The sequence below is a fragment of the Uloborus diversus genome, chromosome 4 (assembly GCF_026930045.1).
Source record: "Uloborus diversus isolate 005 chromosome 4, Udiv.v.3.1, whole genome shotgun sequence".
Classification (NCBI taxonomy): domain Eukaryota; kingdom Metazoa; phylum Arthropoda; class Arachnida; order Araneae; family Uloboridae; genus Uloborus; species Uloborus diversus.
The window spans coordinates 9,791,863-9,817,533 of NC_072734.1; the positions used below are offsets into that span (position 1 = coordinate 9,791,863).

A 25,671-nucleotide genomic window follows, 5' to 3' on the forward strand; every position below is an offset into this window, starting at 1 on the left:
TCAAGAAGCGAATTAAAATTGCGCTCTACGCTTGCTATCAACCATATCGTTGCCAATACACGTGAGTAAAGATGCGAATTAAATACTTTGGACCGTGAATGGCAACACTGAATGGCATTTCATCATTTGTGATGTCATCGGCAGAAGCGTTAAACGATGAAAGAGCACCGATTTAAGTAATTTTTATTAAAAAAAATGTTAAACTTATATAAATTATTTAAAAATCGTCAGATTCTATGTTTTTAAGCAAGCTCTTTCAGAAAAAAATACTTTTAAAATTTTGGAAACGACCCCATTATTGATAGATAAGAATTAAGTTAATTTAACAAGCATAAAAAGGTTTAACATCAAAACACATTAATGTAATCAATTTTGTTCCGAAAAAGAAAAAAAATTGCATCCATGGTGTCACTTTTAGACTTCATTAATGATTAATAAACTATTTGGGAAGTTTTGAATCTAAGTGGATTGAAGACTGAGCATTTATTAGGAACTAGTGGTACGTACCCGCACGGCTTTGCCCGTAATAGAAAAATTAAAAGGTCTTTTGGTTCGCCTGTATATTTACAAATAATGTATGGTGAATTTTCTCGCCAGTTGGCTTGTACCCATGTTACGGTTCCACGTTATGATAATTTCGTATCTCGCCAATTGGCTTGTGCCCATGTTACGGTTCCACGTTATGATAATTTCGTAATTTACTCGTCCATCTTATGATATTTTTGTTCTTAAATTGGAATAGAAAAAGAACCACATCGAATTTTCGAAAAATCGCTTCGAGATGCACACCCCCATGCTACAAACTAACTTTGTGCCAAATTTCATGAAAATCGGCAGAACGATCTAGGCGCTATGCGCGTCACGCAGAGCCAGACATCCAGACATCCTCCGTACAAAGAGACTTTCAGTTTTATTATTAGTTAAGATATAACTGGAGAAAATTCTAATCATTGTTCAACATGGCATACTTTCGTACTGGTATTTTCCAAATCACTGCCCATCATTTGAACTGATGAAATTCAAAGAAGTGTTCCCCCATGGCAAGCACAGAAGTTGTTTCTGCACCTTTCGTCAGAATTGAGTTATCTTCGCCAAGCGGTTCTTCGTAACATAGTTTTCTGAAATACTGTTTTTTGCAGTCAACTGTGATTGAAAAATATTTTTAGAATCTTCTTAGAAATTTGCGGAGACGTAAAACTTTAACTCCCAAATTTTCATTTTGAACTCAGCTAAAGGAATGACTTTTGTGCCTTGCATGACAATGTAGTTCTGATCTTATAAGTATGCTATTACTGAGTCTTTCTTTTTAATGACATTTGTTTCTTTTCAGATTTATCACCAATTCTTTACTTACGATATAATGGCGTTTCTTTAAAAGAAACCAACATATTTTCTGGAGAATGGAGCCAATATATTGAATTAGTGCCACATATTCCTCTATGAACTTTTAACAGTTCTATCCATCTGCAATGGTCTCTGACACCTCATGGCCTTGGTGGTCTTAGTGACAAGTCTGATTGTGGCTCTGACTGGAGCAAAGCCAGAGCCTCATCGCACCGTCGTGAATCTGAGTCAACTCAACATCACCATTGGGGAAACTTCATTGGATCCATTCAAGCCTAATATTACCATTGGATTCCTCAGCTGTTTCAAGGTAACAGCAAATAGCTTTGTTTTCGCTTTTGACTTTGGCGACGAACAAATATTTTGTCAGTTACTGTACGCATAGACTACTGATTTCTCTATCCTCACAATTTTCAAAACCTTTCATTGTGCTAAAAATTCAGCAACACTATCTTTCACAACGTCTGTAGCATTTTCAACTGCGCCAATTGAAAAATTCGGCAAAAGTTTTTGCCAACTTCGTCTTAATATTAACTGCACTCTCAGTTTGGAAAGGACGACTTGCATACAAAACGAATGTGAGGGAAAGAAAAAACTTTAAAAATGCGTGTTTGTTAAGAGAAAATTTTGGATGATAGTTGAAAGTGAAAAAAAAAAAATAAAGACGAGACCGACTTCAGCTAACGGAGAGTTTCAGTTGATCGAGGTTCGGATAATGTAGGTTCTACTGTATTTTAAATTTGCATTTAGAGGGGAGGGTTTTTTTACTGTCTGACCACGGATTGTATGGAAAGGCAAACATCCGTTTTACAGCCGGAAATGGAAGAATCTATTATTTTTTTTACCGATGTCAGTTTTTGCAGAAGCAGAGTCTCATTCAAATGAGCTGAATACGTGCATCAAATTTTTACTTTTCCCCCTTATTCACATAGATTCGTCTTATCTGGACGTTTAAAAATTCCAATCAATCCGTGGTTGGACAGTAATAATAAGAGTAGACCGAGCTTTCCCAGACTTGCTGATGAAAAATTTGGTTCATTGGTTCATTTCACATCATGTGACTGGTGGGAGGCTTGGTGAAAACTTGGGTAGCATGGTTGCTAGATGGCAGGATTATCTATAGTTTGGCACTCGACATGTATTTTAAGACGTAATGTGTTTTCATTATAATTTTTTTTCCAGGTAGAGATTGAACTGTTTTTCTTTTAATTATGCATTATTTTGACATTCGTAATTAGTTTTTGATCACAGTTTTCAGTAACTTTTATTTCATTTGGAACTGCTACGTCAGCGTTGGCGTGAACGTAATGGCGTAAACGTTTTGCTTTCTCGAGGGCGTTGATCGTCTGCTACGATCAACGTCCGCTGTTGCTAGGATATCCACCAGTCACATGGTTTGATTTATGAACAGCAAAAGGGTTGCCATATCTCGGTCTATTCTTATTATTAGTCTATGACTGTACGTTGTAACAACAATTCAGAAACGTTCCTGAAAATAACGGGCAGTTAATGTGTCCAATGTCTGCTAGTAACATATCTTGCAAAAACAGGAACTTTTTCTGCTAAAAGTCAGTAACCTTCCTGAAATATTCCTGAATAATTCAGAAATAGCCCCGGATAAAGCCACTCATGTCTCTGGAACCTTCTAAGAAAACTTAGGTAGGTTTAAAATAATAGCTTTGGCACCTTCCTGATTTATCAAGAGTAGGTTTAAAAAAAAAATTAATTTGAATTTTGACCTCTTAAATTCAAATTATGTTTTTCGCAATCACGAGTGTGTGTGTGTGTGTGTGTGTGTAAGCATGTGTGTTTATGTGTGTGGGGGGTATGTGTGTTTGTGTGTAGGGGGTATGTGTATGTATGTGTAGGCATGTGTGTTTGTGTCTGTGTGCAGGTATGAGTGTGTGGGTAGTTGTGTGTATGAGTGTTTGTGTGTGGTGGGGAATGTGTATGTGTTGTAGGCATATGTGTTTGTGTCTGTTTGCAGGCATGAGTGTGATGAGTGTGTGGGTAGTTGTGTGTAGGCATGAGTGTGTGGGTAGTTCTGTGTAGGCCTGTGTGTATATGTGTAGGTGTCTGTATGCATGCGTGCGTGTGTATGTATGTTTTTGAGTGTGTGTATGCGTTTGTGTGTATATGTGTGTAGGTGTATGTATTTGTGTATGTGTTTGTTTGTGTGTGAAGTTGTGCATGTATGCGCGTGTGTGTAGGACATGGATGCAACCTGGAGGAGCCGGTCGACGGTGATGCTGCAGAGGGTGCTGGCGGTAAAATAAAATGATAGCACATCAAAACAGTCAAGTGAGAACAATAAGCAATCGTGATTGTTCAATAACAGTTTGACACTTTCTTGATTTACCGAGAAAGCTCTAAAAGCACTATTGCAGCCACGGCCAAAGCTATGACAGAATTACAATAAAGTACCAGGCACATCACTTGCTTGACATTATTTCAAAGCAACGGAATCCAGAGACTTATTCACTCTCATTGGGAGCTCAGTCTATGTATGGGTCGCAATCAAACTGAAGCCGACGCACTCAATAAATACGTTCAGTCAATCTTTAAACTGGTAGCTAAAAATATTTTCCAAAGCAATGAGAAGTCTGCTTTCTGCAACATGTAGCAATTCAGGTAACTTTTTAACAACTATACTTGAATTTTACAGACGATTCATGAAAAACTAGGAAATCCCGATGCGTTTCACGGAAATAATCGGTGACATTTCGGAATTTTTACAGTGTATCTTATTATTCTTTCAGGACCTCGGGAAGTTAATAGCAGGGGCCGTTCCGTTGGCCGTCGACCTAGTGAACAAGGACCCCATGCTCCTACCGGATCACAACCTGCAGTTCATAGCCTACGATTCCGGATCGCCGGATTCCGCCCAGGCCATTCGCCGGATGACATCCATGAGGGAGGATGGCGTTGTCGCCTTCATCGGGTTCGACGAGAGCTGCGAACATGAAGCCCTGGTAGCGGCCGCATGGGACATGCCCATCATATCATATGTGAGTACTTTTGCCTCTTTTTATTGTGTAGAGTGAGTTTAGATAGATGCTCATGGGCAGGGCGATGTCGGAATTTCTACATCGTGAGGCATTGTAGACCTTGCATCGCGATGTAAACGAAATGAATTTGTGCAGATTTAATTAAGACAGTTTATTATCATATCACACTCCAGGGCCCCCTGTGCCTACTACTAATTGAGGTTTAACTCGTTGAATGGGGCCCTGATGACAGCTCTGTTTCTATTTTTTATGAATCAGACCAGAAGCAGAGCAATGTTTGGTCCAGCACCACCCGTCCCATAGGGTATATACTCTATATACGCCGTATACTCTCAAAAAATTTTTAGACACATAGCGAGCGTACACCCTCAGGCATATTATGACATATTATGTAGCTATATGATCGCATACACATATTGTTCGCAATGAATTACTGGGAGTATACCCTCAGAAAAACTAATGGGAACATCACTGTCAGCGACGTATTCAATGTGCCCCCAGCCCCCATCATCGATGGCGCTCTTTTTATGAGCAATCACAATTGCTTATTGTCCTCACTTGACCGTCTTTGATGTACGGTTCCTTTTTCAGAATGCACCAGGGGCCTCTGCAGCACCACCGCCCACCGTCCTCTGCAGGCGCGGCTCCTCCGGTCCTGAGCTATCCGCTTCTCCTGATCGGAGGCATCAATGTCTTACATACACACACACGCGCGACTTCACACATATACACTCACACACGCCTACGTGCATACACACAGGTCTACGCGCACACACAAACCTACACACACACACACACACACACAACTATGCATACGTAACCGCCCAGGAGGAGGAGCTGGCTTGGGGGGACGGGAGCCGTTTCTAGAAACAATAATTCCAATGAGTAGAGTCCTGTCGTAGTTTGTGATTGCGAAAAGCATAATTTGAATTCAAAATTTCAGAATTCAAATTAATTTTCTTCTTTTTTTTGAGAAATCACGATTGCTTATTGTCCTCATTTGACCGTCCTTGGCGTTGTAGTTACTTTTTCAGCTAGGACTAGGGGCGTCTGCAGCACCACCGCCCACCGTCCTCTGCAGGCGGCGCGGCTGTTCCGGACCTGAGCTATCCGCTTCTCCTCGTCGGAGGCGTCCATATCCTACGCACACGCATGCTCACACACATACACACATACGACTTTACACACATACACTCACACACGCCTACGTGCATACACACCGGTCCGTGCGCACACACACACACACAAGCCTACACACTTACACACACAGCTATAAACACGTAACCGCCCAGGAGGAGAGGCAGGCTTGGGGAGACATGAGCCGTTTCTAGAAACAATAACTCCAATGAGTAGGGTCCTGTCGCAGTTCGTGATTGCGAAAAACATAATTTGAATTCAAAACTTCAGAATTCAAATTCATATTCTTCTTTTTTAGCCTACTTTCCCAGTAACAGTCAGAAAAAGAAGAAAAAAGCATGAAAGAAGGCTTAATGCATCTTAAAAATATCGCGAAGAAGAAAAAAAAGTCAAAAATAAATAAAATAATTAAATATGTATCGAAAAATTAAAAATTGGAAAGTAGGGTATTGAGATGGGGGAAAATGTCTGTCGGTCTGTCTGTCTGTCACCCCCTAATAACTTTCGAATGAATAGTCCGATTCGAACAAACTTTTTTTTGTTCAAAAGATCTCTGCGAGGAAACCTCATTCCCATATTTCACTTTTTGATTTGAACTATTTTTTCTTCAATTTTTAACAGTTCAAAAAAACTTAACATTAGCGCCTACGGGGAAATTCAAGGCAATTCCGAACTGTGAGGCGAATTTGCTTCAAACAAACTCTGTAGGAAAAAGCTTTTGAGGAAAAAATTGTATATAAAATATCTTTTTGATTTGAACAATTTTCCGTTCAATTTTGAACAGTTCAAATCCCTTAACATTAGCGCCTACGGGGAAACTGAAAGTCAATGTAGATTCCGTACTTGAAGGCGGATTTACTTCTAACAAATTTTGTTGGAAATAGCTATTGACGCCAAACTCCAGTCTTCGACTCCGAGAATTTAGGGGCACTTGACTCCGAATCCAACTCCTGTGCCCGACAATTCATCGAACTCCGACTCCCCGACTTCGACTCTGACTTCGTAGCTTTGGCAAAAATTTATACACGGAGGACAAATGACTGATTTCGATTCTTAGATATTCGACTCCGACTCCTTTACCCCAAAATGAGATCGACTCCGATTCCGACTCCGCAGCTATGGTTTTGACTGTGAAACAATTATTGTTGATCTGGCTTGTTATTATTTTTACGCTCAAGTTTTAATTTAGGTATTCAGTTTTCGGCGAATAAACTCGAAGTCATTTATGTTTCTACATAAAGATATCCGCAGACGATTTTTTTTTTTTTTTGACAATGAAAATTATTTCTTTAAATTGACAATTTATTGTTTTTATTTATTTTGGTAAGTGCATTAATGCATTTAAAAAAATTGTTTTTTGGCAACAGGGGAAAAATAAACGATTTAGCTGTTTTGTTTAAAAGTTGCTGCTATTTTATTTGTTCCATTTTTTTTAATTTTTTTTTTACGCATCTAATTTTTTTTAGATGAGTGAGGAATATTTTATTCCCAGAAATCAGCTTAAAGTATTTTAAAAATATGTTTGAAAACATTTGCGATTTTAGCTATTTTTGAGAATATTGATCAGATACTAGAAAGTAGTATGGGTATACGGGAAAGTAGGCTCGTCTAGTTCTAGACAAAACTTCTTGTTATTGTGTAGATTGAGTTTAGAGTTATGCTCATGGGCATGGCGATATCGAAATTTCTACATCGTGAGTCATTGTAGACCTTGTATTGCGATGTACACAAAATGAATTTGTGCAGATTTAATTAAAACAGTTTATTATCATATCACACTCCAGGGCCCACACACACACACACACACACATACCCACGCACTCATGCCTGCATACATACACAAACAATCACACATACACTCGTGATTGCGAAAAAGATAATTTGAATTCCAGATGTCAAAATTCAAATTAATTTTTAATTTATCTATCATTGTTTTTGGTTACAATTAAAAAACAACTACGTCACTTCACAAAAAGTTGCCGATCAGAATTTCAAAGCAAAGCCCTTGCGTAAAACGTTTCACTCCAAAAATAGGGAACCAACGAGTCATAGACAAAAAAGCTTACGAAATAGTGAGAAGTGAAAAACGGTCTTAGAATTTCAGTAAAATCTTTACTGATAATTTTCAGAGCAGAGTCACACATGGGATAAGATTACGTCACATGTCAGTCGAAATCTCCCCTCACATATCGAAAATTACACGTCTAACTCTAGAAACAGCAATATTGACACGAGACAGTGGTCTGGAGCTAAGCACCTTCTCCGATACGTCAAAAGTACAGTCCATCCCCTTGACAGCATCCAATCATTCACGATCCTGTTGACCCTTTTAAGAGCCATCAACCTTGCGAAAGGGATTCTCCGGTTTTCTTTTTCCTGGAAACGGATATTTCTCCCGAAGCTCTTGCTTGACGAAGAGCTTTCGAAATCAGGCAGAGAGATGAGATAAACCCGGAGACTGGTGTTTTTTGAGGTTTCTGGCTGATTTGTATACATTGTTGTGTTTTGTTTTCCCCCTTCTGCTAATAAAATTACGAAATAAAACAAAAGATTTGGTGTCGTAAAGAATTAACACTTTTCGACGAAGAGGGAAGATGCTTTTTACGAGAAAAATGACAAATCCCAAAGTATATTGAAATGTGCTTCTTTTTCTGTCTCAATCGCTAACATTTTTTTATTTAAGACTGGTGATACACGCACGGCTTTGCCCGTAATAGAGAAATTAAAAGGTCTTTTGGTTCGCCTGTATATTTACAAATAATGTGTGGTGAATTTTTCCGCCAATTGGCTTGTACCCATGTTACTGTTCCACGTTATGATAATTTCGTAATTTACTCGTCCATCTTATGATAATTTTGTTCTTAAAATTGGAATAGAAAAAGAACCACATCGAACTTTCGAAAAATCGCTTCGAGGTGCACGTTCCCATGCTACAAACTAACTTTGTGTCAAATTTCATGAAAATCGGGCGAACGGTCTAGGCGCTATGCACGTCACAGAGATCCTGACAGACAGAGATGCGGACAGAGAGACTTTCAGCTTTATTATTAGTAAAGAAAATATCTCTGTCGTATTAGAAATGTACTAATATCTTTTGATATGAAACAAAAATTATTTTTTCGTATGATGGGATGATAAGTTAATTTTATTTATTTATACTTTAAACACAGAGGAAAGTTTGTATTTATTTTGATGAAGCTAAAGAGCGAAATCTTCTATGAAATTCATTGTTAGTAACAAAAAATAAGGTAGCATAGCGCTAAAGAAATTTTGTATTAAATTTTTGAACACAAAGGCAGTAATTTTTGAGGTTTCTGTTTGATTTGTATCCTTTTTTCTGTTTCTTTGTTCCTCTTCTACGAAAATAAAATATTGAAATAGTACAAAAGATTTGGTGTCTTAGAGGATTTGACATTTTTCGGCGAATAAGGAATATATTTGAAACCAAAAAAGTGACAAATCCCTATTTAAAAACTTTTTTTCTCTCAATGGCTTTCTAACTATTTTTTTTTTAATTCAAAAGAATTCTCTGAAGCGTTATAAATGTTCTGCTATTTTTTTATGTGAAACGAAAAGTATTTATTGTACCATGGAATGATGAGTATATTTTAGTTGTTTATGCTTTAAATACATGCGAGGCTTTTTATTTATTCTGATCTAGCTAAAGAACAAACTTTTCTCTGAAATTGAGGGTTAGGGATAAAAATGAGGTAACAAAGCGCTAGGAAATGTTTAGTTACATCAAGTTTGAGCACAAAAGCAGTAATAATACGTACTATTTGTCATTAAAAAAACCTTAGAAATAAATAAGTAGGGACAGAGCTTAGTATTTTGGGAAAATTACTTTCTTGTTATTCTCAAACAAAGACTTATGTGCTTAAATTGACCAAGTTCAACCTTCTTTGCAGAACATTCGTTCTCTTTTAATTAAAAACTCTGAATGAAAACAGAAGTTGACTGGTTAAGAAGACAGTTTTTGTGGATTAACGTCAAAATCAAGAAAAACGTTGAAAATTAATAAAATAGTTTGGATAGTAAAATGTGCTTTTAATTTATTCTGCGAAAATAAATGTTAATATATTTAGTGATGTTAAAGTTTATAAAACGTCTTTGCATGTCATTAAAACTTGTGAAAACATTTGAATCGATATTTTGGTTAAAGTGATAGGAACAGACTATTTCATAAAACTCTCATGTCAAATTTGTATGCGTTAATAAACTTTTTGAATGCAGTGGAAAAGGAAAATAATTCTTCACCTAGCCTTGTGCCAATTTCAAAATGGGGTCGTTTCCAAAATGTTAAAGGTATTTTTTTCTGAAAGAGCATGCTTAAAAACATAGGACCTGACCATTTTTTAAATAATTTATTTAAGTTTAATATTTTTAAAAAATTACTTAAATCTCTGCGCTTTCCTTGTTTGCACTTCTGTCGTGTGACATCACAAATGATGAAATGCCATTCAATGTTTCCATTCACAGAACAAAATATTTAATCCGCATCTTTACTCCCGTATATTGGCAACGATATGGTTGATAGCAAGTAAGCGTAGAGCGCAATTTTAATTCGCTGCTTGATTATCATAACGTGGAACCGTGGTAGAAAGATGCGCCAAACTGCATCATTTGTGACGTCATAAAGACCACGCCTTGTTTGAAAAATCAGACATTTAAAAAAATTAATTAAAAAAAAATTGTTGGGAAAATAAAAGTATTTTCTGGGTCTGTGTAATTTTTTTTTTTTTTTTTTGCTCATTCTATCCATTTCAATGACTAAAAGTAGTTCTTTTGACTGAAAGAAACCACCCCATTCTACCCCCAATTAACGTGATTTGTAACACAGACATGCGGTTAATACGCGTTTACGTTCCAAATCATGCAAGCATGTAATTTCTAGTTGCAGAAACATCCAAATAGTACCATCACAGAGATTCTTCACGCGGAGAGAGATGAGTAAAGAGTGTTAAAAATACATTGTGAACTTAAATGTATTCTTGCTGCTCACACTCAAAAGTTTGACAAAGTTACCCATAAATTTATTTTGTGTTATTACCTTTCTGAGCGTCACACTCTTAGACCAAACATCTGACTGCGATATCAAAGTTTTGCATCCCAATCACCAACATGACGCAATTTTTTTTTGTTCAATTGTCACGTGACATTTTGCTCCTCCCCCCCCCCTTCCGAATTTCAAGGAAGTTAGATTGCCATTTATCCCCCTTTTTTTGGCTGGAAGTTCTTTGCAGGACTGGAGATCGCACAATTAAGTCAATAACAACCTAAAACCGCCAATAATACCACGTCAAGGAGTCACGAAGAACTGTCACGTGACGCAAAAGCAAGTATAGTGCAGCTCTGGTTAGTTGAGCTCTGACCTTGACCATGTTTACCTGTTTTAGGGGAGTTTAGTGAAAAATAGACGTGTTATTGACTTGGATTTTAGTTGGAATATTTTAGAAAAACTACTAAGAAAGTTTATCAACCCAACTTAGCACCAATTACCCCCCCCCCCCCCCATTTACCAAAAGAGAGGTAAACATGGCTCAGAGTTTAGTTGGAATATTTTAGAAAAACTACTAAGAAAGTTCCTCTACCCAACTTAGCGCCAATTACCCCACCCTATTTACCGAAAGAGAGGTAAATATCGTCAGAGTCGTAGCTCAACTTCGCAGAGCCTCACAATAACCGGTCTTCTCAGATCTTTTCTAGCTAACTCAAAATGAAATAATTCCTGGATACTTCCTCTGTGGTTACGAAGTTGTTACGCAGCACAAAAAATACAAGAACGTTACTAGAAAAAAGATGAACTGCTAGTGTGCCCAATTCTTTCCAGCAACAATATCTGGCAAAGAAAACAGGAAAACTTTCCGCTAAAAGTCAGTAACTGGAAAATAACCTGGAATCTTTCTAAAAGACAGTCTTGTTTCCGGGATAAATCATCTACTTTCCAAAAAAACTTAAGATACTTTTATAGTAATAGCTTAGCACCTTCCTGATTTGCCAGGAAAGCTTCTAAAGCAATTATGACCGAGGCTAAAGCAGAATTGCGAGCAAATACATAACAGCTTATTTGCCTGCAGAGCTACTTTATCTATAGACAGCATTTCGCCCTTGTTTAGGATTCTGTCAATCTGGAAGGACCGTACGGAAAGCTGAAGGTGAAACATCTATGAAGGAGCTGAGTATGTCTTCACACTGGTATCTATTATTGTTTTTCACAAGATTGAGAAGCCTGTATTTATGAAACTTTTCACAAATACTGTTTGACCACTGATTGTATGTAATTCGGCAATCTGCCAAGTAAAGACGATTCCATCTGAGTGAATCTAGCAGGGGGAGAAGGGAAAATAACGATGGGATTTGATGCACGCGTTTTATAATGTCACTCTAGTGTCTTCTTCGTTTATTTCATCCTCAAAAATAAAATAAGAGGAAACAAAAATAGTTACCATGGAAACAACAAAAAGAAAATAAAATGTTTTCATTTCGTTCAGGAACGTAAAAGCAAAATGGTAAGCTCAAAACTTTGTTATGAATAAATAAATCAATTAATTTCTGCCCTGAGAATATACATCGAATTTACTTTAGATTTAAAAAATGTTGCTGTGAGCAAGCTTTCATTTTTACAAAACTAAGGCTAAATAATAGAGAGGCAAAAGTGCACATCTGAAACAAACCAACTAACATCCCTATAAAGAAATAGATACGTCCATTTCCGCCTATAAACCGGATATTAGCCTTTCCACGAAAACGATGGTCAGACAGTATGCTTGTTTTTTTCCGAGAAACTGGTATAAACCCGAAAAAATACTGGAGCGCTGCCCGGAAATAATGTGAGACATTTCGAAATTTTCTTCCAATGTATGTAACATTCAAATTCTGATTTTTCTTTATATTTTCAGAAATGCTCAGACAGCAAGGTCTCCAACAAATCCATCTTCACCACATTCGCGCGCACGCTCCCTCCGAGCTCCAAAATGTCCACGTCCATCATATCCCTCCTGAAGCACTACATGTGGACGAGCGTCATCCTGCTGGTCGCCGATGACCCGTCCCACAAGCAAGTGGCGGATGCGCTGGTCAAGCTGGCCTTGGCACATCGGATAGACATCGCCAAGACGTTTTACCTTCCTGGGGATTATCTCACTAAGGATAACAGGACTCTTAGAAACATTATCAGGGATACCTACAGGCAAACGAGAGGTAAGATCTTGATTTTTTTTTTTTTTTTTTTTTTGAGCAATCACGATTGCTTATTGTTTTTATTTGACTGTTTTGAATTCCTATGATTTTATTTTCCCGCCACCTCCCTCTGCCAGCACCACGCGTCGACCCGGCCTCACGATGCTGCTCCTCTTGCGAAAACCGTCTCCAGGTTGCGTCCATATCCTACACACACACGCATACACACACACATACACACATTCATGCCTGCGCAGAGACACAAACACATACTCCTAAACACACACATACACATACACACACTCATGCCTGCACACAGACACAAATACATATGCCCGCATACACACACACGAAGGCCTACACACGCGCGCGCGTACACACACAGCACTGCATGCACACCACGCACACACATACATACATATACACACACACACACGCACCCACACTCATGCCTGCGCACAGACACAAGCACATACTCCTACACACACACACAAACACATACACACACTCATGCCTGCACACAGACACATACACATATGCCTACATACATACACACGAAGGCCTACACACGCGCGCGCGTACACACATAGCACTGCATGCACACCACGCACACACATGCATACATATACACACACACACGCACCCACACACATGCATACATATACACACACACACACGCACCCACACACATGCGCCTGCACAAACACACACGCGCATTCATACACACACGCGCTCGTGATTGCGAAAAACATAATTTGAATTCAAGATGCTAAAAATTCAAATTAATGTAATTTTTTTTTTTTTTTTTGGCTTCGTATCTCGTTGGTCGCGAGTTCGAAACCCGGGATCCAAGTGACCAATTGTAAATTTTCGGGGTGCAGAAAATTGACAGCACCCATCCCTTAAAAATCCCATAAGAGCTTATTTGACTCAAGCGCTCTTGACCAAAACGGTCTAATGCACCCTGGGTATTGGACATATTGGCCCACTTTACAATGTTTTGTTTAAAAAATAATCTATACAAAGTTAATGAATACAACATTTTAAAAGTCTGGGATGGTGAGAAATTTTTCATGAAACATGTGGTAGGAAATCCAACTGCTAATTTATTTTTTTCGTTGGATAAAAAATTTTGTGTTACTCCATAAAATCGGTAGTAGCTTAGCTGTCTTCACTACTTTGGAGTAACTTAACTTATATAACTGATGTTAAGTTGCACATCTTTTGTAGAAGGTTACATCATGATAATGTAACTATAGCGTAACGCCTCACTCATTTCTGCGTAAAGTTACACCAGAGTATTAAGCTTACAGAGAAATTGCTTGAAAGATTACACATTGCCAAAAATTGAGCTTTCATTTGACTTTCTCGGACGATTTATCAAGTTCATGCTTTTTAACAAGTAATGTACAATAATTATTAGCGTAGCATCTCACTCATTTCTGCGTAAGGATACCACTCGGTATGCTTACAGAGAAATTGCTTGAAAGGTTACACATTACCGAAAATTGAGCTTTCGTCTGACTTTCTTGGACGATTTATCAAGTTTACACTTTTTAACAAGTAATATACAGCAATTATTTTAAAGTACAATATTTATTTATTTTAATGTACAAACAAGGCATTTTTATTGCACGATGGGAAGAAATGACCTGAGCGGAGTCAGAACCCAGAACGCAAATCTCCCGGACTCGCAAAGCAAGAGCTTTTACCACTCGGTTACCAAGGTCGTTTTACGTTCCTGTAATAAGAAATTACATGTTCTGCGCTGTTTCTGATTTTTACACATGCTTTTTAAATGGGGTGGTTTCCTTCAATCAAAAGTAGTACTTTTTGTCACTGAAGTTGATAGAATGAACAAAAAAATAACATGGACCCAGAAAATACTTTCATTTTTCCAACAGTTATTTTTTAATTAATTTTTCAAAGTGTCCGATTTTTCAAACAAGGCGTGGTCTTTATTGCGTCACAAATGATGAACTTAAGCGCGTATTCCATTGGCGCACTGAACGATTACTCTTGCTCTCTACCGCGATTCCACTTTATGATGATCAAGAAGAAAATTAAATATTGCGCTCTATGCTTGTTATCAACCATATCGTTGCCATAAATATGAGTAAAGAAGCGAATTAAATATTTATCTCTGCGCGGATGACAACAGCGAATGGCAGTTCATCATTTGTGATGTCATGCGCAGAAGCGTAGAAAATGAAATTGAGTCTGTGCACTGACTTAATTTTTTTTTTTTTAAATAGTAAAAACGTTGTCAAATTATTTTAAAAATGGTTCAATCCAATGCTTTTAAGCATGCTCTTTCAGAAAAACATACTTTCAAAATTTAGGAAACGACCCCATTCTACTGGAACCGTAGTGCAAGGTTCCTCCAACAATTTGAGATTTTAAAACAATGATGCTACACTTCAGAATTCGTGCAACGTTACACCCATTAATACTGGTAACCTTACACATTTGTTTTTACAGTGAGTGTAGTAGAAAATTGGACAAGCGTGCTCCGAAGACTCCTCGAACAATTTTTCGCTTTTTACTTCCTTTTACAAAAAAGAAAGTATTGTATTCGCGAAAAAAAATTTCACTCAAATATCGGGCTTAATTTCTATTTTGCTCACCCTCGAATGAATGTTGGTTTTTTTTTTTTTTCGACTCGACCACACGTGTATATATGCCTAGGAACGTATAGACACCCGAAATATCCATTTTGCGTGTGTGCGTAAGTGCGTATGTGCGTATGCGTGTGTGTATGTATTTCGCATAACTCAAAAACGGTATGTCCTAGAAAATTTAAATTTAGTACGTAGACTCCTAGTGGGGTCTAGTTGTGCACCTTTTTTGGTTGCATTCGGATGTTCTTAAGGGGGTCTTTTGCCCCTTGGGGGGGGGGAATCATTGTTAATTTCGATGTAAACTCAAGTGGTGTTATAATTTGGCGGACACTTGGCGATATATAACCAGTCTTTTGGTCGCCAACTTGGCGACAAATTTGGGGTTCTTTTTTCTTTTTTAAAATCTGGTTTCAATTTGGCCACTGTTGGTGATATTTAGAGAGTAAACTATTGAATCACATTAAAATTGCCAATAATGGGAAAATGACATTAAATTGGAGTAAAAGGAAGTCATGTGATGCACACATCAGCTCGTTTTCCGTCGTTGTTCATGTTTTTACATTTTGGACTAAGGTATTTTTTTCATTTCTCTTAACTACAATACCTTTCAAAGTGCTTCATTTTCAAGAGGTCTCGACTCGGCATCTCTCATATCTGAAGAGCCCGCATACGATATCGTTCTCAATTAAGGGTTAATAGGATGGATCACAAAACTTTAAACACAAGTTATATTGAAGGAAGAAAATAACTCAAAGTACTCAAAGTTTCTTGCGTGCAATAACATCTGATTCTCGGACGAAAATATTTTCAATTTATTTGGATTGAAAAAGTTATTTGATCGAGACTCAAATGTTTATTTTGATGCTAGACATATTCTGAAAAATAATTTTGTTTGCTGGAAGTTCGCAGATCGCAGGGATCCGTGGGCGTTTAATAACTCTTTGCTGACTGCGGAAAAATGCTTTCAATCTATTTTGTGTTTGTTGTGAAATTACGAAGTTTAGTTACAAACAAAATAACATATTTTTGAAAGTTTGTTATTTCATCACATTCTTGGAAAGCTTGTATTACGTTTTGGATGCAGTTACTGGAGCAATTTCAAGTGTCGAAAAACAGATTAATAAGGTAACTTTATTTTCTGACGAATGCGCATTTAGTATTGAAGTGGAAATACCTTTACTTTTCCCTGTCGTTTTAACGTTTTCCAGGGAAGGAAAAACAAAGCGTTTGCCACACACAATATATGTGTGCGCGTGTGTGTGTCAAATAAGGTCAACATAAAATTCAGGGCCTTATGTCTTGCTCATTTCAAACTAAATTTTCTCCAAGTTCTGTGCGTTCAGCAAAGGATCATAAAAAATAAGAGGAAAATCAATCCATTGGAAAATTTAAGTTTAAATTATACGTTTATCAGCAGTTTCACAAAAAAGGCGAATTGACCTTATTAGGGGAACACGGATATACAATAAAACCTACTCTGAAAAATGCGGAAAAGTAAAAGTACTATCGAACTCAGGGAAATTGAAAAATTATTTACTGTCTATAACATTATAGTTTCAAACAGCATTTCATGAACCCAAAAACACTATCAAAGGTTTCATATTTACTTTTATGGAAAAGCGAAAACTTAATAGTTACATTCGGGACACTGATCAATCGTTATTTCCTGGTCCTTTTCCTTTAGTTTCTTTCCTTTTGAGCAATCATGATTGTTGATTGTTCTCATTTGACTGTTTTGATGTGCTATCATTTTATTTTCTCACCAGCACCCTCTGCCAACACCACCGTCGACCGGCTCCTCACGATGCTGCTCCTACGGTGAAAATCGTCTCCAGGCTGCATCCATATGCTACACACACGCGCATACATACACAACTACACACACGCGCACACACAAATACATACACCTACACACACATACACAAACACATACGCACAACTGCCCAGATGCACATTCCCTCCCCCCCCCCCACACAAATACATACACCTACACACACACACGAAACACATACACCTACACACACAAACACATACACCTACACACACACAAGCACATACACACACCTACACACACTGCCCACATACTCATACCCCCCACATAAACATACCCCCCACACACACAAACACACACGCCTACATAAACACACTCGTGATTCCAAAAAACATAATTTGAATTCGAAATGTCAAAATTCAAATTAATTTTTTAATTTTTTTTTTTTTTTTTGTTGTCACTCTTGCTCACAGTTCGGGCACAAATTATATGAACCATGTGCAGCACTAGATCACATTCTCAACCCGATCCTTTGGTTCCGTAATAAGGATACCGGAGTCCTAATAATACCAATTATGGCGTTATTGGGCTACAGTCTACTTTTCCAGGGTTATCAAATCAACGGAAAACATTTCAGAACACCCCAGCATTTTTTTTTTATTTTTTTTTTTTTTTTGACTACGTCAACTACAAAATTCTGCTAGGAATTTAATTTTGCTCAGTGCATCCATACCAAAAAAATACTCAAGGAATGTTTAACATGAACACTGACAATTTTTCTCATCGTGAAAGTTCGATCCTGGTTTGAACCCGTGCTCTTGAGCTTAACCACCCGGCCAATTCTTTTCAAAAGAAGCTAATAGAGTTTTAATATCTGATTGTTTATGTATTTCATTATGTTTTATTTATTTATTACAATGGACAGAGCGACAATTCCCGATCATTCCGATATTTGACATGGGGCACATTTCTATTTCAGGACCCCCTAAGGGCCCGACTAAAATTTTTGAAGATACTGGACATGAAATTTACTTTTGTGCAACCCCCCCTCCTCCATTTCCGCTTATTCTATATAATGAATCTCTAAAATATTTCATACCTGCGTATTAACACAACCATGCTAAATTTGGTGGTACCTCATATCACAATGTAGTATATACATTTAAAAAGTAGAAGAGATATAGTATACGGTAATAATATAAGCTGTGGTTAAACTCTGCCCGTTGCAGTAAACGTAAATATTAAAATTATCCATGATATAACTTTTAGTAATAAATACAGACTAAACTTGGAGTGGTTTTGAGACTTGCAAAGAGATCAGATTCTGAGTGAAATCTTTATTTATTTTTAACTAGCTGTACCCGACGCGCGTTGCTACGCCAACAAAAAAATACATCATTATACTGATTTTCATGACAAACGGTTGAACGGGGCAGAAGTTGCTACTCTGCAGTGCCACCTGATGGCGAGTGGCTTCAATGAGCATATTATGCACCTTCTCCGTGGAAAAATATATATATATAGTAATTTTCATAATAATCGGTCCAGGTATCAAGTGAAGCCGTGACTATACTCAAATTTTGTACTCACGCAGTTTGCAAGATCAATCAATCGCTAAAAATATCAAATAGAAAAAGTTTTAAATCCCCCCGTTGCATGAAAAGCCATAAAACAATAAAGAAAGAATTTATTTCTTCAAACTCAAGAAAAATGGCAACAGCTAACTTCTTATCAAAGAGATCTTTCACGCGAATTAATTTCTGCAGCCGATAATTTTATTCGTATTTATCCAATGGACTTAAATTGGAATAAAAAAGGAAATATCGATCGGATTTTTTTCGAACTGGTCTGTAAACATTCCCAGTACCAAAAATAACAAACGGTGAAAGTTTCAGCCAAATCTGCCGGGTAGTTTTTGAGTTCATGGATGACATACAGACAAACATTCATTTTTATATATATAGATTAGCATGATAAATTGTGGGGATTTTGGGCTTCCCTGAAATCAAAGAAGAGGGGGCTGTGCCCCGGATGCCCCTGCGGTAATCAGGCTCTGACAGTGGAATCTCCGAAATCCGAACTATTTGGACCTGAGTCCAGTTCGACTACGGAAAGTATAGAGTTACCGGTGGCATTTAAACTCCTGTTATTAGCTCAATAGTGATCTGAAAGTCTGTTTTAAGTTAGTAATAAAACAATTTTACCTCTGATAAATTAAGAATGCGCACGTCACTAGTGCAACATTGCATCTTAAAGCTGATTCCGTTCGTTGCGTAGTACAGAGCTGTATTATACACTTGCGGTACCTGCATGGCTTTGCCCGTAGTGAAAAATTAAAAGGTCATTTGGTAAGCCTGTATATTTACTAATAATGGATAATGAATTTCTCGCCAATATGCTATGTTGATTTGCTCGTCCATGTTATGATAATTTGCTCGTCCATGTTATGGTAATTTTCTCGTCCTCGTTATGGTAATTTGCTCGTCAAGATTATGGTAATTTGCTCGTCCACGTTATGGTAATGTGCTCGTCCACGTTATGGTAATTTGCTCGTCAACATTATGGTAATTTTCTCGTCCACGTTATGGTAATTTGCTTGTCCACGTTATGGTAATTTGCTCGTCAACGTTATGGTAATTTGCTCGTCCACGTTATGGTAATTTGCTCGTCCACGTTATGGTAATTTGCTCGTCCACGTTATGGTAAATTGCTAGTCCACGTTATGGTAATTCTCTCGTCCACGTTATGGTAATTTGCTCGTCCACGTTATGGTAATTTGCTAGTCCACGTTATGGTAATTTGCTCGTCCACGTTATAGTAATTTGCTCGTCAACGTTATGGTAATTTGCTCGTCCACGTTATGGTAATTTGCTCGTCAACGTTATGTTAATTTGCTCGACCATGTTATGATAATTTACTCAGCAAAATGTTCTTAAAATTGGAATAGAAAATGAACTAAATCGAATTTTTCGAAAAATCGCTTCGAGGTACACACCCCCATGCTACAAACTAATTCTGTGGCAAATTTCATGAAAATCGACCGAACGGTCTAGACGCTATGCGCGTAACAGACATCCAGACATTCAAAGTAGCTGTCATTAAAAAGCTAACTTGACTCTTAAATCGTAGTTATAGAGTTTTCCTTTTTTTTTTTTTTTTTCTAATTTTGGAATGTCGCTTCACAAGCTGTTCAGATAGGGGAGGGTGTCCCAAAGCGGGTAGGTTTCCGAAGAGCGCTCGAAAATTGTAGTTTTTGGATTTTTATCGCAACAATTTCGGTTTTATTTCATAGCAGGGTTCTTGAACTTCAAAACAAAAAGTGAATTTTGTATTATTTCAAACCCAATATTTATTTATTATCAAACTTTACAAATATTTGAAAAACCTGCTTAGCCCTACCAGGGAGCCCAAAGCGGGAAAGCTTAATTAATTGGGATTTGGTACATTTGCCAATCAAATATGAAGTTATAAATTATTAAAATAATTGACTAGCGACCTGCCATTTTGAAAAACAATTGTACTTATCCAATTTAAATTCAGCACATTTGTTTATAAAACATAAAGAAATAACTAATTAAATTAATAGACTAATTAATTGCTATCCTAAATAATGATATTTTAAAATCATACTTATCCTATTGAAAAAGAAAATCTAAGTCAGCATACGATTCAAGAAATTATAAATAAATATATGATTAAATCCTATACCCGCTTTGCCCGAAGGCACGTTTTTAAATTCTATAATTATAACCTTAAATTTAAAAAAGAAACAAACGAAATGACTATCGTAGTTTGTAGAAGGATGGTGTTAGAATAACGTAATGTTATTGACACTAAAAAAAAGAGCTAGTCTTCGACTAATCACAAGTTACAAAACTTCACTTTTTTTAGAAATGTCTCTCTCTCTCTCTCTCTTTAAAAAAAAAGCCTGATTGAGCCATGCCGCTTCACTGCTGCTTCGCTGGAACTGATTAAAACTCGGTGGTGTTCACGCAAACACGACATACGTATGCATCACCGCTTACACAACAGGGGGGGGGGGAGGCATACGAAAGTCTACGCGCTTTGGGCCACCCTGCCCTAACCCAACATTTCGAATCTCCGGGATTTATATTTCTGAGGTTCCACTGTAATATAGTTTTTTTGTTCAATTTTTATAAAATAAGAAGGGGGGTGGGATGCTTGACAACTTAACTTTGTCTGACAACTTAATTATCTCAAAATTGTCTAGAATTGAGCTAAATTCTAAAAACGATTGTTATTGAAAGAATTTTTACCGCATTTTAATGATCAGTTTCAAACTTCATTGTATCGTTTGTTGTAACATATTTTGTGTTTTAAAATAAGTGATTTGATAACTTTTTTTTTCCCGCTGAATCCTTAGGTTTAGCTTAGTTGTACAAATCTAGCTAAAATAAGTTTTTCTTTCATTTCAGTGCAAACCGATGCTAGTGAAACGAGAAATGCGAATCATAAATAGAATAATATTAAAAAGACACTCTCTTATAATATGCTAAAATTCATCAATATCTCAGGCTTGGAGGGGTAAAATTTGTAAACGAAAGTCAACATATTCTTTCGCAAAAATTACACGGACACGACGAGCGAAATTACACCAAAAGTGTAATTTTGTTTCAAATATTGCACGAACTTACTGTTTCTGAAGTACAAAAGCATAACAGAGAACTTAGCGCGAATATAAGAGCAATATCCATAAAGTTTCCCGCTCAAAGTTATAAATACTGGTATATTGACAAAAAGGTTTTTTTTTTCCTTCTTCTTCTTCTCCACATCTTTCTTCTGCACTTTGTTGAGATAGAAATTTATGAGCAGTTGGAGATAGAGCGCAGCTGTCTAGGGCTCGGATAAGGGTCAGGGAATGTCACACAGCTAAATTTAAACATCATGAATAATATGTGGCCTAAAAGGAGTTCCCTGATCATTATTTTGGGATTGTTGATTCTGGTGAATAGTCTTTTATCCCATGAAAATTTCTATTTTTCTACAAAACGATACTCGACTGTAAGGGACTTTTATACCGTCAAAAGAAATCCTTAAAATGAATTATTTGCACATTTTAAAGGTGTTTGGATACCTCACTATTTCTAAAATTTTTAACATACGTAAAGCACGATAGCATATTTTTCAGCTTTGAACTTAATAAAGATGAACAAAAGAACAGTATTTTTGCGCACAAGTAAGCAGGGACGTATACAAGAGGGAGGGTCTTAGGGTTAATCCCCCCCCCCCAAAGTTTGCTTTGACATTTAAATGTTCATTTATATTTAAAAATGTACAAAAAACATTGTTCTTTTAAAATCACATTACACCAGAAACTGTCTATAAAGCCTGTAATTTACCCCAAGGAAAACACGTGGAATGGGATGTTTTACCTTTTTCGACAGTACTATTAATCACCGCAAGGTAGCGTATTCGATCTCTGGAGTTGCGAATAGATAAATGGAAATTATTTTCGAAGTGGAAATTAAATTTGTACGTTACCATGTTTACGTCTTTTACTCCCTTTGATGGCTGCGTTAGTTTTTTTTTTTTTTGAGCAATCACGATTGCTTATTGCTTTCATTTGACTGTTTTTTACGTCCTATCATTTTATTTTCCCACCGCCACTCTCCGCACCATCACCGTCGACCAGTTCCTCACGATGCTGCTCCTATAGCGAAAGCCGTCTCCAGGTTGCATCCATGTCCTACACAAACACGCACACATACACATACACAAACACATATACACACATACACCTACACAAACACATATACACACATACACCTACACACACATACACCTACAAACACATACTCAAATACATACACGCAAGCATACATACAGACACCTACACATACACACACAAAAACACACACACACACATACAGACAACTACTCACACATTCATGCCTGTACACAGGCACTAACACATATGCCTACACACACATACACATACCTCCTCCCACACACATTCATACACACAACTACTCACACACTTATGCCAGCACGCAGACACAAACACACTTGCCTACACACACATACACATACCCCCTGCACATAAACACACATACTCCCCACACACAAACACACACGCCTACATACACACACTCGTAATTGCGAAAAACATAATTTGAATTCAAGATGTCAAACTTCAAATTAATTTTTTTTTTTGCTTGTTTTAAACATTTTTAAATACGTGTTTATTTTAGGGAATAATTCTTTTCTTCTGCTGAAAAGGGCTTAAATTAAAATATTTTAAGTGTTAAGAGAAAGTTGTAGTAAATTATTAAAATACTGAACTACAAATTTCTTTCTATAGTGTTTAATTTTGCAAAAATGTCTCATTTTGCGTTTCAAGCGGGGGAGGCCAACTTCCATCCTCTTTTAAAATAATTTTAAAGCTTTTGCTGGTTTCTGTTAAGCTATTTGCTAAGTTTTCAAATGTGCTAAAAACATGAAGAGATATTTAAAAACAAAATACTTAACGCATAGTAGACGTTAACTGTAAATATACAGGCGAACCAAATGACCTTTTAATATTCTACTGCGGGCAAAGCCGTGCGGGTACCGCTAGTATGTAACTAAAATACAATCTACACTATTATTATGAAGCACAATGTTGAATTTAGAGTGTTTCTTGCTTTTTCTCTTTACAGTATATGTCCTGGTTGCAGACACATACGCCCTCGTCGATTTCGTGCGGTTCATGCAGCAAAAAGGACTTTTAGACAAGGGGGAATATGTCATCATATCTCTGGAGGAAGATGATTTCTACGATCCCAGTAAAGAGTTCCAGTACATAAGACGAGGTAAGTCAAACGTTTTGATTAATTTTTAGTACATTTCTTTGGAAATCTGATTAATCTTAGTTACATAGTAGGTTACAATACATAGTAACTTAGTTACAATACTGTTACAAATTCTGTAAATAGTTTCTCGTCATGAATAAACAACCCCCTTACATTCGAATGAAGTATACGGTCCCCCCATTTCTGAATGATAAGATTTGTGCATAGACTAATAATAAGAGTAGACAGAGCTTTCCCGGACTTGCTGATGAAAAAATTGGTTCATGGATACATCATGTGACTGGTGGAAGGCTTGGCGAAAACTTTGGCAGCATGGTTGCTAGATGGCAGGATCATCTATAGTTTGCCACTCGACATGTATTTTAAGACGTAATGTGTTTTTATTATAATTTTTTTTTCCAGATGCAGAGATGATTGAACTGTTTTTCTTTTAGTTATGCATTATTTTGACATTAGTAATTAGTTTTTTATCACAGTTTTCAGTAACTTTTATTTCATTCGGAACTGCTACGTCAGCGTTGGCGTAAACGTAATGGCGTAAACGTTTTGCGTTAACGCGAAAATGTATTAATCGGTATCTCAAATTGAAATTGTGGGTAAAAATCTTACCGTTTGTCGATTCTTTTTGATTGCTTGCATCTTTAATTGCTTAGAGAATTATTGAAATTGAATAAAGAAAATGCACAATACTATCTAAACGAAAAACTCGCTATATTAACAAAATATTTACAACTTAGAATAACAAATTTACAAATCGGACTCCATAAAAGATCATTCTTCCGTGTTCCATCAGTTCTATTTATTTTATTTCTCGCTCGCGTTGATCGTGTACTACGATCGCGTTGATCGTGTGCTACGATCAACGCCCGCTGTTGCTAGGATATCCACCAGTCACATGGTTTGGTTTATGAGCAGCAAAAGGGTTGCCATAGCTCGGTCTTCTCTTATTATTAGTCTATGGATTTGTGAATGGAATTAAAAGAAAATATGAGAAATTGAAAGATCATTGTACGGTTTTCAGGATCTTTCTCTGCTAGGTATAAAACGCCGAGCGTCTTGTAAATGTTAGGAGAGTTAGTTTTGCTTTCTAACTGTGGAGTCTCGTTTTCAGCCGCTGGAAGTGTGTCCTTTGCGCTGTGTTTTTGCGTATTTCTGATGTAAATACGTGTGTAACCGTTTAGTTTACGGTGTTGATTGATATTTGCTTAATTGCTATGGTTAATTTAGCAGTTTTTAACGATATTTCTTGTACATTGTTGTAAATAAATCTCCTGTGTTTTTCTCAAGAACTGTGTCGTCATTTAAAGAAAGTTTAAAATTACACCGAACTCGTAACAATACATAAAATCTTATCTTACAGTTATTCAGTGGCGTAGCTAGACCCGACTTTCGGGGGGGGGGGTTACTTTATATATATGTATATATATATATATATATATATATATATATATATATATATATATATATATATATATAATCGCTTGGAATTTTTTCCTTTTCTTCTTTTTTTTCTTTCTCTTCTCTCTTCTTTTTCTCTTTTTTTTTGAGACTAACTTTTCGGGTGGGGGGGGGGTTTGTACCCAACCCCCCCCCCTTAGCTACGCCCCTGCAGTTATTGATGCTCAAAATCTTGAACAAATTAATGTATAGTTTTTTGTTACACTTACAGCATGTCATGACTGCTGCATATTTATTTTGAACTAGTGGTACCCGCACGGCTTTGCCCGTAATAGAAAATTAAAAGTCTTTTGGTTCGCCTGTATACTTACAATTAATGTACGGTGAATTTCCTCGCCAAT

The 25,671-nt window shown here is 36.9% G+C and overlaps 1 protein-coding gene across 1 annotated transcript in view; it reads left to right on the top strand.

Annotated features, from left to right (window-relative positions):
- Positions 1 to 1,486: 1,486 nt before the first annotated feature.
- LOC129219812 (guanylate cyclase 32E-like) overlaps positions 1,487 to 25,671 on the top strand; it is a 123,034-nt gene continuing 98,849 nt past the window's right edge. The window contains exons 1-4 of the mRNA XM_054854117.1: positions 1,487 to 1,654; positions 4,104 to 4,352; positions 12,389 to 12,689; positions 23,720 to 23,872. Of these exons, the coding sequence (XP_054710092.1) occupies positions 1,487 to 1,654; positions 4,104 to 4,352; positions 12,389 to 12,689; positions 23,720 to 23,872 (871 nt within the window). The remainder of the gene's footprint in view (positions 1,655 to 4,103; positions 4,353 to 12,388; positions 12,690 to 23,719; positions 23,873 to 25,671) is intronic.